We start from the raw sequence: 16,916 nt of genomic DNA, 5'->3' as shown, positions 1-16,916 counted from the left end.
AGTGTGCCTACTGGAACTATGCCATTACAAGGGTATGTGGGCAGTTTAGAATATTTTTGTAAGAGGACAGAATTGTTTGATGAATTTTCAGTGTTTGTTTTGGCTCAAATTCTTCATAAAGGTTTGGCCAGAAAAGCAGGAGAGAAAGAGGTAGCTGGAACACTTTTAGCTTTATATCTTAACCAACTGTCAAGGGTTTTGATTGCAAGGTGACAATAAAACCCTGGCAGATGTATTGTTAACCTCCTCTCCTCCACACCTTGTCCCTTTTGCCCCTCCCTCTCCCCTCTTCCCACTCAGGACAGGCGATCGGGAGGAAAAGAAAGACAGAGAGAAGAGAGTTGGAAAAATTAAAAATGTTTTACTAATGCTACTAATAAGAATAGAGAAAATAATACAAAATATACAAAACCAATCTTGAAAGTCTCAGCAACTGCAGAGCCGGCACCTGAAGTCCTGGATTGGACTCTGCAGCCAACCGGAGCTGGATTCAGTCTGTCACTAGGCCTCAGTTCGCAGGGACGACTAGCAAGGTCCTCTCCTAATGTCGGCCATAAGCAAAAGGGAAAAGAGGGACATGATCCTCGTGATCTCCCACTTTTATATTAAGTATTCACGTGAATGGAATGTTATACACAGTTGGTCAGTTTATTGGTCACCTGTTTCTCGTTGCCCCTCTCGCAAGAGATGCATCCATGCTTATCAATAATTTTGCATTCCATTGCTATGTTTACCAAAACATGTATCCAGTTCTCCAGGAAAATGCAGCTAATATGAAGGCTTTAGCTGATAGGCAAATTCACTAAAAGAGAAACCTGTTTTTTAACAAAACCGGGACACCGACATAAAAAACTGACTGCTGGGAAGGATGAAAACTCTCAGCAGGGAATGACAGTGTCCTGGTTTTGGCTGGGATAGAGTTAATTTTCTTCCTAGTAGCTGGTATAGTGCTGTTTTTGATTTAGTATGAGAGAAATGTTGATAACACTCTGATGTTCTAGTTGTTGCTAAGGTCTTTTCAGCTTCCCATGCCCTTCCAGTGAAGAGGTGCACAAGAAGCTGGGAGGGAGCACAGCCAGGACAGCTGACCCAAACTGGCGTAAGGGTTATTCCACACCATATGACATCATGCTGGGGGAGTTGGCCAGGGGGTGGCAATTTGTGCTCAGTGGCAAGCTGGGCATCAGTTGGTGGGTGGTGAGCAATTGCATCACTTGTTTTGTATATAATTTTACTATTGTTATTGTTCTTTTCCCTTTCTGTTCTACTAAAGTGTCTTTATCTTAACCCATGAGTTTGTTGTTTGGGCTTTTTTTGTGTCCCACCCCACTATGGGGCTGAGTGAGCAGCTGCAGGGTGGTTGGCTGCCTGCCAGGTAAAACCACAACAGGGAGATCTAGGATAAACTCTGAATGCTGACTCCAAAGTGTAGTGGTCTGGAAAGGTGATTAACAAGACAGTTCCTGATTTTACCCAAGTTCAGATATATTTGCTGATAGAAGGAAAAGAGTAGCAATATATCAGGATTCTCTGCAGTGCCTGTATGCATATGTCTGACTCTGTACAAGCACTGATCAGCTTCACCTCTTCATGGCATATGTCTGGCTTCCAAAAAGATTTTGGGAACATGCAAAACCTGTTGCAGATCACCTGGGGAGTAAGCAGTAGTTTCAGGGTACATGCAGGTGAATATGGGGATGCCACTGCTCAGGAAAAATAGCAGACGTGACATCTACACCTGGACTATGTGTTTAAAAATTGGAACAGCTTCTGCCACTCCGTGTTGCCAGTGACAGCAGTGTAGCATTTGTATTGCACTTCCTAGCTGAGTCCAGCATTCAAAAGGAGGAATTCTAATAAAAGTTTAAACTGATGATGAGCATTTAACAGCATATTTAGTTATGCTTAGTTCAGTTTAGCTCTTAGGCCAAATACAGTGTCCATAGAAGTGGACAGAACACAGATGTCTGCTAAAAATTCAAGCTTCACTCTCTTCCAGTGGGCTGCTCGCACTCCACTGCAAAAGCTCTACATGAGCAAAGCCATTTGATGTTCATGATGACTCCAAGTTTGCTTGTGCTGTTTCTTAGTGGTTTGGACATTTCAAGCTTGATTGCAACATACTGTTGGTAGTCCTGGGAAAGTGGACGGACTGAGTTCACAACAGAAAAACCATTTCCTATCTAGCATCCAGACACAGGAGTCCTTGAGTCTTTGTGGTTTTTGTTCTGTTATTGTGGCAAAACAGCTGTCCTCCGTGCAGACACTGAAACAGAAAAGAAGGTCAGTATGGAAAGTTCTTCCATATCTTTCCTTGTAAATTAGAAAGCAGAAAGACTGTCTTTCTCTGATTTTGAAAGTGTTCTTTACAGATCACACTGATTACAGCCAGTAAGCAGCTCTATATCACACTGAATGACTACTGAGCAAGAAGATGCAAAAAAGCAGCAGTTAGAAAAGGAAGTGTAGTGGGAGGCCCTGGTGTGTATCAATATACAAATTTAACATTTTACCATGTATACATTTGCAGTGCCATATTTATCTTACGATGACCGGATTGATTCAAGCAGTTGATTTATGTAAATTTGATACCACTGTGGTGACAGCGTATCTTAAAACCAAGCGTGAAGCTGAACCATCAAACCAACAAGGAGCTAGTGTTGTATGTAGAGGGGTGCCTAACCTTGGTAATGACAAATCCAATCAAAGTGAAGCAGAGATCACTTCCTCAAATGGATGAAGCCTGGTAGAGATAGCACTGAAACAATTAAAAATACTGCCTCAGTGGGTTTTCAGTAGCCCACAAATGGTTGAAAGATTTCAAGGACATTGATGGACTAAGTGGCTCCCAATGTAACAGTTTCACCTCTCAGGAGCTCTGCTCTAGGATGTCACCATTCAGTTTAGTATATGAACTTGTCCTGCTCCACTCCAAACACTGAACCCTTTTACAGTAGCAGGGAAAGGAACTGCATGAGGCCACACAAGCATGCCTTCCCTATTTCAGAGGATTTTATTACTTCCGGGCACAAGTTTTATCATATTATGATTTCATGTTGGGAAAATTCATGAATTTTTCTGTTTCTTACTATGGCTTATACAATGGCCTAGTTAGTTATGAGATCTGGGTCTCTAATTGCTTGCCTGGCTCTGACCTTGAATAACCTTGTGTAAGTAAATTTTAATTTCTCAGCTTGTGTTTACCCATCAGGAAAACACTAATGTTGAAATGTTTTTCCTCATAGCTTGATAGGAAGTCTCACCTATGGGTTATTCTGCTGCACAGGGGAGAAAGAATGAAAAAAACAATTATGCCAGGCTTTTCCCTTAGGGACAGGAGGATCAATCCACACCATAACTTTATAAACCTCACTAGAATCTTTCTCATTCTGCCTGTGGAATAACAGCATGTTGGTCTGAGAAACAATATAGTTCAAAACAATTTTATTAATAATCAAGTTAATGCTAAGAAGTTAAGAATATTTTCTACTGGTGGCCATGACCTTGTAAAGGGCCTTCACATTCTGTTATGCACTTCTTTCCACACTCAGCCAAAGTTGCCACATGCTCACCTCTGGGAGCCTGGGTGTCTTACATTTGCAGTATTTGCCCTATTTGCAGAGAAGATAATCAGCAAAATTCCCACTGAAGGATATCACACAGATGCGTTTTACATACTACTGCACGTGCAGGCATATTCTAATGTGACTCTAAACGTACCAAGGCTTTTATCTATATTGTCTCATTGGGTATAGACACTGGCCTTAGGGCAAGAAAATAGTACGTAATAACAGGATGACAGTTTTAGTTTTGGGCTCAAGCCTACAAAGATGCAGAAGAGGCTGCAGAATTCTATTTGGCTGCCACAGGCACTAGTGGTGTTTCAGAAAAGTCATGTGCTGAGGCGCTCACCAGCATGTTGGACCATGTGCACTCAATGGATATTCATGTGAATATCACTTAACAGAGGCCAGGAAGGTTATTAAACCATTTTGCAATCGAAGTGTGGAGAGACAAGATGATTAGCCCAAGGTCTTCCATGACCAAAGGCTGAATCATCTTGGTCTCAGTGAGATGCCTGGGTTTCAGTCTGTATTACAGGAGATGCCTGAGGAGAAGCTCCTGTGGGAGACCACTTTGCCAGAAACAGGTTAAAACCGAGCACACGCCAACACATTATCACCTTGCTCAGAGCGAGGCAGAGTTATGTACATATGGGACCCCAGCCTTGCACAGAGACAAGATATTGCTAGCCAGCTGAGTTACCAGCTTGCAAGCTAGCTTGCGTTTGCAGGGACTGAAAGGTTGCATCAGCCAAAAGCACCTCATCATCTGTATTTCACATCTGGGTGCAACAACTGCCATTTGCATTGAAAAATACCAATGCTAAAATAAAGTAGTATGACACACTCAACCCACTGCCCCACTCAGTGCACTGTTGCTGTGAAATGTTGGCAAGATAAGCAGTGCTTTGCCTCTGGAACTATCTTGGGAGACACCACTTACATAGTTTAGTAGTGAGTTTTATGATAGTTGCAGATTACTCTTCAGTTTCTCATCATCTGTAGTATGCTTCTTGCCAACTCCTTGCATGGTCACCACCTCTTCCGTTTTCAGAAGCAGTGAAGCCATTGGCTCCCATCAGTCAAAGTAACACCCAGTTTCTTCTTCAGCTTATCCAATGCTCAGGTATTGCTTGCTTCCAGTGAAAATGCCCACAACACACTGCATTTTTAGACAGACTGTACCCAGGTTACCCTCTCAGTAGGCACTGTGTTTATGAAACTGCATGTGGCCAAGAGAAAGATGGAAGCAAAGCAGGTGGCTAGAACAGAGGGCATAGAGGTATGCACACACACGTAATGGGTAGAAGCAGGGGCTATATAATAGGACTGGCATGGGAAGGAGAAGTTGAAAGGATTGAGGTTGTCACTTCCTCCTTTCAATACTTATTGTTCACTCCTGCCTTTCACTGCAGCTTGATGCTTAAGTCACTCTGGCATGTGGGCCCCCAAGGGCTTCAAAGCAGACTAATAAGGACATACTTAATCAACATGAATATAAAAGAATTGCAGGGCTGGGGCAGACATATGAGGGTTGTGATGCAAAATGGTTAAGATGGAGATAAAAAAGATGGAGGAATGCCACAAGCAAGGTAGGAGATGAAAACTTAAGAGGAAAATGAAGGCAAGTGGGAGTTAGCACAGACAGAAAAGGTGAGGGGAGATGGTGCTATTCAGAATGAAATCTGGGTGAAGGTCAGGAAGTCATAGTAAGAAAGGCAGCACAGAATCAAGATGCTTGATGTAGGTACTCTGTACATCTGAAACAGGGCAGGAACACTGCCATGTTGCAGGTTTTTCACTCATCTCAAGACCAGCCTGCTTTCATGACAGGGTGGGAAGCAACCATGACGGGATTTAAAGTTCTCATGGTGTGGAGAGACTAAGACACTCGTCTGGAGTGTGATGACACACAACACGTGGAGCCTCCTCCTTATTGAGCTGGAGCCTGACTGGAGAACACTTCTGGCAGAAGTACTCTGCGGGCCTGACAAAGGGGGAAGAGGAAAAAAATAAGAAGGAAGTCAGCCCTGTGCCCGCCCTGGAGGACGCAGTGAGCCGCTCCCCAAAGCTACACAGAACGCTATCAGGAACCGAAAAACTGGTTAGGGGCATGGGCACAGGTCTCTGCCACTTTTTCCCCTTCCTTTTAAATAAAAAGCTAATCAGCGTCTGTCCCCCGGTTCAGACGGATCCTGGCGTCTGCTTTGCCGCCGCCGGGCCCCGTTACCTGCGCCGCTTCCACCGCCAGCCCGCCCCGCGGCGCCCCGCCGGCAGGGTCCGCCACCGCCCTCAGCTCTCGGCCCGGCAGCCTGCGCGGGAGGGCCGCCGCCCCGGCGGGATATTTCCTCTTCCTCCCGAAGCGCGGCCGGGGCGGGAGGAGGAGAAAGGGGAAGGGGCCGGGAGCTCTCCAGCGCAGCGGGCAGCCCCACCGCCGTTGTCGCTGCGGCAGCAGGCGGAGCGGGAGGCGGCGCCAGCAGCCTGTGGGGCCCAGAGTCACAGTGTCACGGCGCCCGGGAAGCCGCTGCCGCCGGATCCGCCCCCGCAGGGCAAGCGAGGGAGGAGGAGGAGGAGGAGGAGGAGGGAGGACGGCTCCTCGCCGCCTCTGGTATTTTTGCCCCCTTCTCGGCCCTGCGCCTCTCGCACCGGGGCTCCGTGTGTGCGGCGGCGGGCCAGGCCGCAGCGGCGCCTGAGCAGCCCGCGGGAGCCCCGGGACGGGCCTAGGCCGTCGTCTCTGGACTAGGATGTCCCGACATGAAGGTGAGCGGCGCAGGGCCCCAGGCCGCGGCGGCGCGTTTCGCGGCTCGGCCTGGCGTTAGGGCCTGGCGTGGCACCCTCTCGGGCGGATCATCATGGCGCCGCCGCCACCGGGAGGGGGGCCCGTGGAGCCGGCGGCGGAAGGAGGCCGCGGAGGGCGGCGGCCAGGCCTCGCTCTGCAGCGTCATGGGAGGGGAGGCGGCCGCGGCGGTTACGGCCCGTTTCTCCCCGCGGCCTGTGGCTTACCCGGCCGCCTCCCTCTCCGCCCCTCTGGGCGCGAGGCCGGGGCCTGCCGCCGCGCGCGGCCGGGAGCGGGCCGGCAGCGGGCTCTTCCTTCCTTCTCCTCCCGCATCTACGCCTGAACGACGGGCAGGCGTACGAGGCGTCCCCGGCGGGCCTGGCCGAGGTGGGCGGCGGCGCGGGGCGGCCTGCCGACGTGTCAGCTGCCGTGGCGGGTCAGGCCGGGCACAGCGTCCCCGGCGCCCCGGGTGAGCGATGCGGCTGGGATCCCGGCAGGAAGGCGGCCTGGCGCCCCGGCGGAGCGACCTGAGAACGAGGCCTCGCTTCGTGCTGGTGCCGCGGGTGGGGAGGGGAGCTGGGCCCCGGCGCGGGGCCTGCGGGAAGAGGTGTGCAGGCAGCCGGCGTGGCCCTGCCGAGGGGTGGCCTGTGTGCTGGTAGCCGCAGGAGTTGAGCGTTTACTCTCTGTTTTGTGGTAGAGGAAACCAGTGCTGATGTAGTGGCGTGTGTTGAGACACTAAGAGAGGCCATCAGAGAAACGCGTTTGGCGTGTTTGCCCTGGTATCGCTGGCTTTTCTGCCGTGGCTGATTTCAGTGGATAGTTTAGAACTGGTCAAAAGGAGAAGGATGGAGAGAGATCTGGAATATCTACGGGAAGAAGATGGAATTGTGAAAACAAAAGAGAAGGTCGCTTGATTTTTCTGTCCTTTTTTACCATCGAGTGAGGTGCCTGGACCAGTATCCACATACTTTGTAAACCCCGGGGTTGCCACCTGAAACTATAACTTTCTGCCGTGTTAGGAACTTAATTCGGCACCTGTCTGCATTTTCTCTCTTATCTAATTTCTAATTTATCTGTTTTATGTAATCTTAAAATGTTTGGACAGAATCGTTATAGGATATTTTAATATTTTTGGCTAATAGTGCTGGTTTCTAATTGGAAGCTTGGTGCTGGACAATGGTACATATGTTGGATTTTCAGTGTGCTCCTAATACTTTGCAAACTTCTTGTTTGTGCAAGTGTGTGTGCTTCTGAATCCAGTAGCTTTTTTAAATTAAAATTTAGTAGGAGTACCAAATTCTTTCTTTATCTTCCCACCCTCTCCCCTTACAAAATACGTATTTTTCCCAAGAGGGTGGAAATGCAGGATTTGTTGATGATGGGAGATGCAGTTTTTAACAATAGTGAATGAAACTAATATTGATCACAAAGTTGTTGTTGGTGATGTTGTGGGACTGTGCAGTCTGCAACTCTCTGCTGTGATGCATGCATACATGATACTCTCTTTAAAGTACAGTGGTAGGATACAAGATTTTCAAGCTTCAACTAGTCAGTATTATGGAAGTCATATCATGTGTTGTTTTTCAGTGATAAGTTCATGGACTGTTACAAAAGGTGGTGATGTGTGCTAAAAAGGCATTTCATTCCCAGAGCAGCCTTTTTATTAAGGCAGAGGAAATTTGGAAGTAGGTTTCCTTGTAAGTATATTTCTGATGGAGGCTATATATTCTGTTGTGTGTTAGGTTCTGTTTGTAGCAGGAAAAATTACATTCTCTTGCCTGTATACTTGTTGATATTGTTAGAAGGAGTGACTGTTAATGAAGCCAGGCTTAATATTCTCTTTCTGAAGCAGTTTCATCAGTGTTTGTTCTTTCTAGACATGCCTAATAAGAAAAAATGGAAATAATTTCCTTTCCTGATAAGTGAGTGTGAGTTTGGTAATTTTGTATTGCAGATGTGGACTCCTTAGTCTGTCACTTTATCCTTGAGATACATTTTTATTAAAAAACTAATCAGTTTCTTAACTTCTTAGTGATTCTCCTCTTTACACTTCAGCTGTTTAGTTTTATGCAAGTTCAATATGAGTTATTCTAACTAATATGAAAGACATGCTTTTCCAGCTTCATGGAAAAGTGGCTTGGAGACCTAATTTTGTTAGAAATCTGGAAATACTTAGAAATGAAATATTGAATAAAAGTAATTCTTGTTTCAGTTCTGTCATTCATAGGCGACAGTTTTTGATCTAATGTGACTAGTTTGAGAAGGACTATCTTGGAAGAATATGGTATAGGGGAAAAGCAAGCTTTAATCAGGTTTACTAAGTGATATCTTTTCTGTGCGTTTCCTTTAAAATGGTCCATCCTCAAAGCTGCAAGCAAGATTTATTGATTGCTCCTGACAAAATCTGGATGTTGTACCAGTTTTATGATGGGAAGGTTAAATGCTGGAGAAGTTGGAACTCCAAGGTCTCGGGAATTTAAATAGACCATGAAGCATCTGATGGAGATTTAAGCTTACTTTCCATCGGATTTTCTTGACTGCTTTCTATGGTGTAATAATACCTAAAATAAAATCAGGGGTGGGGTTTTTTTGGCCTTTTTTATTTTTTTTTATTTTTTTTTAAGACATTTTGTTATCCTTCAGAAAAAGTCTGGGCATAACCCACCTTTTCAGTGTACTCTCATTTCGCACATGACCTCTGGGCTCACATTTCTCCTGAAATCAGGAAAATGGATGCAACTAGAACTTGAAATATTGTTGCTCTTTCTTCAAATGTTCATTCAGCGTTAAAGAGACTGTATTGGTAATACTGTCAGGAGTATCTGTTAGTGTGTATCTGCCTCTTGCTATTGGTAGTTGCTTCTGATTTTTCAAAACCCATTTTTGTTGTGTTATGTGAAGAGACTAGTTGTTCTCTGCCTTTGGTTTTCTAGAATGCAACATGAGGTCATCCCCTGGTCTTGGATTTCATGTTGTTCCCTTTATAGGACTGACAAGCTGTGTTTCTCTGGGTTAGCCCCTCTGTTGAGGAGTATGTGGTGGCGTAGTATTTGGCAGCCTACAAGGAGCAGGTAGGGTTTTTTTTTTATACCCTTGAAAGTATACCAGAGGGTATTTTGCATATTAAAGATTTTTTTTCTGTGGATATACAACTGGCAATGATGCTCTTCTATGGCAGTAGACACCACCTAGGAGAGCAGAACAGAGAATCACAACTTCCAGGAATATAACTGTAAAGCCATTTTTTTCAAATTCTTTTGTGAAACTAGGTTGCTGGAGCATTACTGGTCATACAGGGGCTTGGCTTCAGGTTCCCTACACCCAGCAGCTCCAGAGGGCTCACAGCGCCATGCTGTCCGCATCTCCTCATTCTTAGTCTTGCACAGACTGCCAACACACTCCCAGTCTGAGTTCCATACTTTTTCTTATTTTCACTAAGGCATGTATTCTTCAAGCTTCAGAGAGCTAGCAGAAATGCAAATGGTGGTTGTTTTTTATGGTATCCATTAGTCAGTGTTTCTTAACCAATTGGCAAAGCTCTGCAGTTACACCTAGTCCCATGTGAAGCTGCAAACGAATATTGGTAACAAAGCTAGGAAGTGAGAACAGTGACTGTCAGGACCGTGTGAGTTTCCAAATATTCTCACCTGGTTTCAAGCACCCTGTATTTGAGTGAGCTGGAGTCTCAGTGCTCCTCTTTTTTTGTATGTATAAATGTCTTACATAGAGATCCTTTAAATCAAGTGCTTATTTGTGGTAGAAGGGTAAATAAGTACATCTGAAAGAAATACTCAGAACGTGGTCTTTGAAATTTAAGAAATCCTAGAGTTACACTTGAATATATATCAACCACTTTAAAACAGCTAATGTATGGGTAGTGTAAGCTCCTATCTTGTAGCTGTTCAATGAACAGATCAGGAGTCTGAGCTGATGACATTTTCTGTATGATCACTCTACAAAACATAAGTAAAACTTTATACATAACAAACTTCTTGAAAACATTAAAAGACAGAGTAATTTCCCTCCTTCTAATTACACAATAGTTGTGTCATACTTGAGCTGCAGAAGGGTACTACAAACTTCTGTCAAGACATATAACACTCATCAGTTTGTGCCTAACTGTTAATATTTAGTGTAGTGTCAGTTATAGAATTACCACTAAATGGAGAATTAATCTATTTTTTGAATATAAAACCATTCAGGTAACAAGACAAGATATTTTTCATACAAAGTGCTCAAGATACTGTGTTGGTGAAATACTGCATTTAATAATGAAACATGCATTTGTGGAACGTGTTACAGCTTGCTGTATTCTGTTGCATTTTAGTACTTTGCTTGCGTCTTCTCCAAACATGGAATTTTACTATTCCACAATACAGAATAATGACAGATTTTTTTCATTTGTTGCTGCTAATCAGATCTGTTTTGTAGAAAATAAATCCAGATTAAGTTGTCCATGTAACATAAAACAGTGATTTTTTTTTTTTTTTTTTTTTTAATTTGCACTAATATTTGGCTCTGATGAAGCACTTTCTTACTCTATGTAAAAGTATTTCATACTATTGCTAGCTTTGCTCTATGGTAGCATATTAATGCATATAATTACAAGTGTAGTGCAGTATCTGAAAATGCGTTGGTGTGATAATTTAACTAGTGAGAGCTATGTTTAGAACATAAATAACTGCAAATGTAATTAGAAATATTGGAACACAGCAATCCACTTTATTGTTAAACTGTTGCTTACTTTCAGTGAGAAACTGAATCATCATTTAATAATGAAAGGAGCTTGGGCACACAAATCTTTTAACTAGCAAGGTACTGGTTTTGAGGAAGATAGGTTTTCATTTAAATGAAATTTCTGGCTCTGATGGTTTAGGAAACATACTGTATGTGAACCATAATGCTGCTGTGTCTGTGAAGAAGGTCCTCCAAAAATATGTGGAGAGACCATTTTTCTCAGGTTTATGATAGGAAGTAATGCCATGGTTCAAATATTCTTTGGGAAACAGGAGGAAAAGATTAGGTTAAGCGATCAATGTTGAAAGGTTGATAGCCAGTATCTTAAGCAGAAAAACTGGGACAGTTGGGTTGAAGGGAGAAGACCAAGGTGAAATAACTCTAGCTTCCAAATTTTTGCTTGAATTAGCGGTGACCAGAAGGGATTCAGATGAAGCTTACAGAGCTACGCAAGTTGCTTGAGCCGTACTGGGCAAATACAATTTGTACATGTTATATATAAAAAAAAAGCTTTTCAAATACCTTTGCATGTCTACATTACTGATAATATTTGAGGAAGAGTAGGGGGTGTCACTGTTCATAGTTGTCTTTATTGTTGTTACTTCAGTTACTGTTAAGAAATACAAAAATGAAACGGTGACTAGTACCAATAGTGTTAGTACATTCAAGAAGCTGCTGGACACAGCAGCATATTGGAATAACAGCACTCAAGAGTTTGGATGTGCCAGAGTTTGGTTACATAGACAGCAGTAATTCAGCCTTCTTTGAGTGTCTGCATTGTGTAATTACACAGCTGCATACTACCTACTCCATACCACCCCTCTCTGCCTCCCTTACGTTGTGTGGGAGGTTTTTGTATGTTAGACTACTGATCTGTGTTCGGGAGTGTATAGCAAATGGGTAGGTAGAAAGAAAGGATGGTTGAGGTGTTGATGACAGAGTTTTGTTCTGGAAAGTTGGATTGACCCTCCCTCCTGTCCTCTGCAGCTGAGCTGATGTGAGCTGCTAGGCAAATCACTTTGGCAAGAATTCACAGGTAGCTTTTAGCTGTTTGTTCCTCATGTTACGAAGGCTTGATTTGAGATTTTTGGGATCTGAGCATTTACAACTGCAACTGTAGTAACTGAGCAATACACTTTGAAAAGCCAAAGATTCTGAAAAATCTGTTCTTTGACGTTTCAGGTTGGGCAACTGGATTCAGTGGAGTTATGGTTCTAATCTTTACATGCCTTGGTTTCTGTTTCAAGAGAAGGAAAATACTGCTTAGAAGTGCTGTTAATTTGTTGATATTTGTGCTGCACCAGAAAGCTATAGAGAAATGCTTGCAGGAAAAGACATTGATAAAAATCATAGTTAATGCAATTTTTTGCAAGTATGTGATAAATAAAGACTCATACTGACGAATGATGATAAAACAAATATTTTTTCGGTTTGTTTACTGAACACTATATGCTTTGCTGCACCAAGGTGGTGTCTTTCTAGAAAGGAATGTAATTGTGTTAGATTGCATTTCCTATTCTGATAATGGATTGATACTATGATACATGTATTTTAATATGAGCAAGATTGTGAGTTTTGAAGAGTGTTTTGTTTGGTTTTACTATTGCTCTTGGAACCACTTGGGCTGAATTCTACACATCCCGTGCATTCTTTACAGGATTTGGAGTAGATGAGTGGGTTTGGTAGCAGTAGGTTCTGGAAATGGAGTCATAATGGAGAAGAGATATACAAACAACTATAGGCAGCAATGCTGCTCACCCATACAGAAACATCGTTATAAGACACTGTGAGCAGCTCAGGCGCAGTGAGTTCAGAGAACTCAAAAAGAGTGCTGTGAGTGATTCAGAACACATATGTGAGGGAATTACTGCATGGATCGAAATTGAAAAGGTGTTTGCTGCAACAATGCTGATGTGGAGAGGGAAGCTGAAAGAAAGGCATCATCTGCATGAAAGTGTAATCTTCCCTTTTGAACACAAGAGGATATTTCATGAATTCAAGAGGGTGATTAAAACTGAAGTGCTTTTTCATACAGTACGTAATGAGATTGTGGAGAATTTTTTCACTGAAGATTCTTGAGGCTACCTAGTATCCAGATTAAACAATTAAAGTTTTGGATTTCATCTTAAATTTTATACTCCAGGTTTCTTAACTTTTTCAGATTCGAATGTGGCTGTTGAGTATCTCAAATCTTATGTCCCATTTTGTTCCAGCACCTTTCCCTGGAGCATCACCTGAATATCTGTTTTGAACTTACTTTTACTAGTTTTTGTGTGTGTGGTCCTTACAGTTATCCACATTTTTATCTTTGCAAAGCATTATTACAGTTAATTTTGACACAATGAAGAACATTTTGCATTCAGTATGGAGCACAGAGACAAGCTCATTAGTTTAGCTATTTTAGAATATATATGTAAACCCAAGGTTTCAGTTTAGAGCTATTTTAAAAGTTTTACTTGGCTTACTGACACTGTTGATAAGTGAGGTCTGTACCAAGTGTCTTCATCTTTAGTATGAATTTTATCACTCACATAACTGCTCTTCACCCACAGGATTCAGAATTGTATTTCGAAGGTATGTGCAGGTGGTAGCTGGATTTCTGCCACTTGAAGTCATTGGTTCTAGTTCGGAATTCAGTTTCAAGTATGGATACAAGTCACTGGAGCCTCTGACATATTTGGGAAAATTTACTCCCTTCCCCCCAGGTTTATTCTGATAATGTAGTTAAAGTGTTAGGAAGAGGATGGAATTTGGTTTTGGGAATTTTAATCTTTTTTAATGTTAAACTATTTAAATTATTTTCTTCTTTTTTTTTTTTTTTTAGGCTGACTAAGCCCTTGATTTGCCTTTGTACAAGAATTCCTCTTTTTATTGCCCATTTGTCACCCTGCAGTGAATTTCATGTGTGTTAATTCTTTCTATTGTGATCTCTTTATTTGGAGCTTTTAGAAGACTTTCTCTAAAAGTTGCCCGATTTCCAGTTGGAGAACATGGGTGGAACTTTTTTATTACAACTAAACAGGGAAACAGGAAACCAGATGTTTCTCCTATTTTCATGTGGGATGTCAGGTAGAGATTTTGTCTTGTTAGAAGGCACTCAGGAAAGTCTCCTGAAGACTCCATTGCGCTGAATTTTAAAGATGCAATTGCATTCTTAGAAATTTTTGACTCACTGGGACATTTCAGTGACATACACTGTTCACACCTATCACTTCATACAGCTTCCCTGTGGTATTTAAAATTAGTTTTTAATTTCAGTATTTGCATAGAATTTCACATTTTAATCAAAATACTATTGATTCTGTTCCATGCTTGATCTGGATCATCCCACTGCCATCAGTGACAAAATCCAGCTGAAGAAAGACACTGACTTAAAATCATTAAAAATATATCGCAAAAGTAAGATGAAGCAACAAAGTTTTTTTTTAAAAAATCATAACTCCTTTTTTTTTTTTTTTTTTTTTTTTTTTTTCTTACCTCAGGTCAGATTTGGTCTTCCCCCATCACTTCTGCCACTTCCTGGTGCCAGATTCTTTTTGGGAGGCAATGTTTCTTGTCTTGACTGACAAGAGGTGCTGTCTCTGGTAGGATAAATGATCTTTGGTTTCCTTCTTTTTGTCTTTGATCTCTTTTACCCTCTTATTTAATTGTCATTGTTCTTCCTTCCCTTTGCTGTGCTCTCCCTCTGCTACTTTGCTCTGTAGCATGCACTAGGGTGGGATTCTCAAAAACACCCCAGGCAGTGGTAGACCCAGGTTGGGCCTGGGCCTGCCTCTATAGGCCTCTTTGATTGAAAATCCAAGCTTTAGTGTTTCTTGGTAGCACAACTAGCCATTGCTTATTTCAGAAAATAGCTGTTGCTGTAAATGTTTTCAGGCAGTAGTTTCTCTGCCCTGTTAAAGACATTGATTTGTGGTTTATTTCTTAGATTAGTTGAAGTGGCTTTAGTAACTAGTCCAGGTTATGACAGGTTTTTTCATTATTTGTTGAGGGGAGCCGTTGTTTACATAACTTCAGTAACAGTTGCTTCCTAGTGTAAATTATATTTATGGTCTGACTTCTGTTAGCTTATTGATACTAAAGCAGCCAGTATTCTTGGCTGAAGATGATTATTTCTAGCCAGCTGTCTTTGACTGTATTTACCCCAAAAAATTGAAAGGATGAGGTGAAGTATTTATGTATAAACAGTGTAGAAATTAGCGTGAACTAATGTGACAGATGGAATGAAGCTGTTTGAGAATATCAGTATTCATATTAGGATTTTAATTTTAAACAAATTTCTAAATAAATTCTGTACGTCTACAGACCAGCTTTGCTGGTCTCCAGATGCTTGATAGTATCACAATAATTTTGTGGCAGCTTCTGAAAATAAACACCTGAGTGTGTGCCTAGAACAACATGAGAATTACATGGAGGCATCCTGGAGGTGGCTGCTTGGACAGCAGTGCTGTGAGCTGTTAAACAGGTGACATTCTCTGGATACTGTATCAAGTGTCCTAGTACCAGCAGCAATAGATAATACGAGATTTTCGAGGTCAGAAATGTGTTAACACTTGGATGATGGTCAGTAACTTCTGTATTCCAAATAAATTATTCTGTTAAGAAGCAGTGTTTGGTCTTCACGGTGATATGTTTTTTGCGTAATTTAACATTGTGTGTTTGTGTATTAGCTGTACATGCTTAGAAATCAGTGTTCATCTGGAATGAATTTGAAACTGCTGGGCATCTGAGTGTAAACCTTTGTTGGTTGGACTTACTTTTTTGATAGTTAGAAGGAAATTATCTCTGAAGAAATCTATAATTTGCGCACAAAGGCTTGTCTGTGCTCAGGATACCGTCACCTGACTTTCACTTCAACAAAGCAAATGTTTCAATTATTGCAAACATATGCTTTTAATATAGGCAGTAACAATGAGATGTGCCTAACACAAATAGTGTTTAGTGTACAGGTATTATGGTATGTCAGTATCAAGCTGAAGTATGGATTGTCTCTAAAAGTGGAAAATATCCATAGTGAGAAATCAGATCTGTGAGAGCACCTTCACCGAGGGTAATAGTGGTGAGCACACAACTGGACAGACACTGTTCTATCAATGCAGTTTTCAAAGTTTTCTTCTGACTTTATCTCCCTAATTTCCAAAAGTAAGGCCACTGACTTCGCCACCTGAATTATTATGGGGGATTGGACTAGATGATCTTTCGAGGTCCCTTCCAATCCCTAACATTCTGTGATTCTATTGCTGCTGTTGTTTTTCATATGTCCAGAGTAGACTTTCTCCATAAACTTACCTGTGGAAAATGAGGTAAGATTGGGAAAGAGAATTCAGGATAGTCTTGAAGAAAAAGACACCTAAGCTTTGCAAAAGTGACCTGTAGAGAGTGCAGAGTTTTCTACACCATGACTTAACTTTTTTCAATTTAGATATGTGTAGATAGCTCAGGTGATCTTAATTCCATACCTGTCTTCTATCGTTCGTGGTGTTCTGATAAGATTAAAATGTCAGCCTAGTTTGATCACTGACTGTACAGATGGAAGTTGGTTACTTCTGCTATAAACCATGACCATTTTTTTTATTGTTTAGACTTGTATTTGTTAATTATATTAGTTAGATACCTTACAGATTTAAGAAGATGGAGTAGAAACTGACAGAGTGTCTTGGCTCAGGAGGAGGTCAGATACATTTTGCAGCTTTCTTCTCCCTTGTTTATCTTCAGTTTTGCAAAACTGTAAAGGTGAATAAACCCTCCTGAATACAGAAAGATTGGATGCTTTGATCTGCAAGTATCTTCTACCAGGTTGTTTTGGTGTAAGGCCTGTGAATTGCCAGGCAGAATGTGAC

At 42.1% G+C, this 16,916-nt stretch overlaps 1 protein-coding gene and 1 long non-coding RNA gene across 2 annotated transcripts in view; one reads left to right on the top strand and one right to left on the bottom strand.

The window, feature by feature from the left end:
* Positions 1 to 341: 341 nt before the first annotated feature.
* LOC110364141 (uncharacterized) lies at positions 342 to 5,933 on the bottom strand. The gene is made up of 3 exons (XR_010468883.1): positions 5,794 to 5,933; positions 4,507 to 5,550; positions 342 to 2,266 (listed from the first exon to the last, which is right to left on the bottom strand). It is a non-coding gene; the product is annotated as an uncharacterized LOC110364141 (long non-coding RNA).
* Positions 5,662 to 16,916, top strand: part of LOC102098279 (E3 ubiquitin-protein ligase KCMF1) — a 55,228-nt gene continuing 43,973 nt past the window's right edge. Inside the window, 3 exon segments of the mRNA XM_065045649.1 lie at positions 5,662 to 6,016; positions 6,019 to 6,099; positions 6,102 to 6,323. Coding sequence (XP_064901721.1) covers positions 5,677 to 6,016; positions 6,019 to 6,099; positions 6,102 to 6,323 — 643 coding nt within the window. The 5' untranslated portion in view covers positions 5,662 to 5,676.

The sequence above is a fragment of the Columba livia genome, chromosome Z (assembly GCF_036013475.1).
Source record: "Columba livia isolate bColLiv1 breed racing homer chromosome Z, bColLiv1.pat.W.v2, whole genome shotgun sequence".
Taxonomy (NCBI): domain Eukaryota; kingdom Metazoa; phylum Chordata; class Aves; order Columbiformes; family Columbidae; genus Columba; species Columba livia.
Note: the sequence above shows the minus strand (reverse complement) of the source record. Positions and strands in the feature narration are given on the sequence as shown.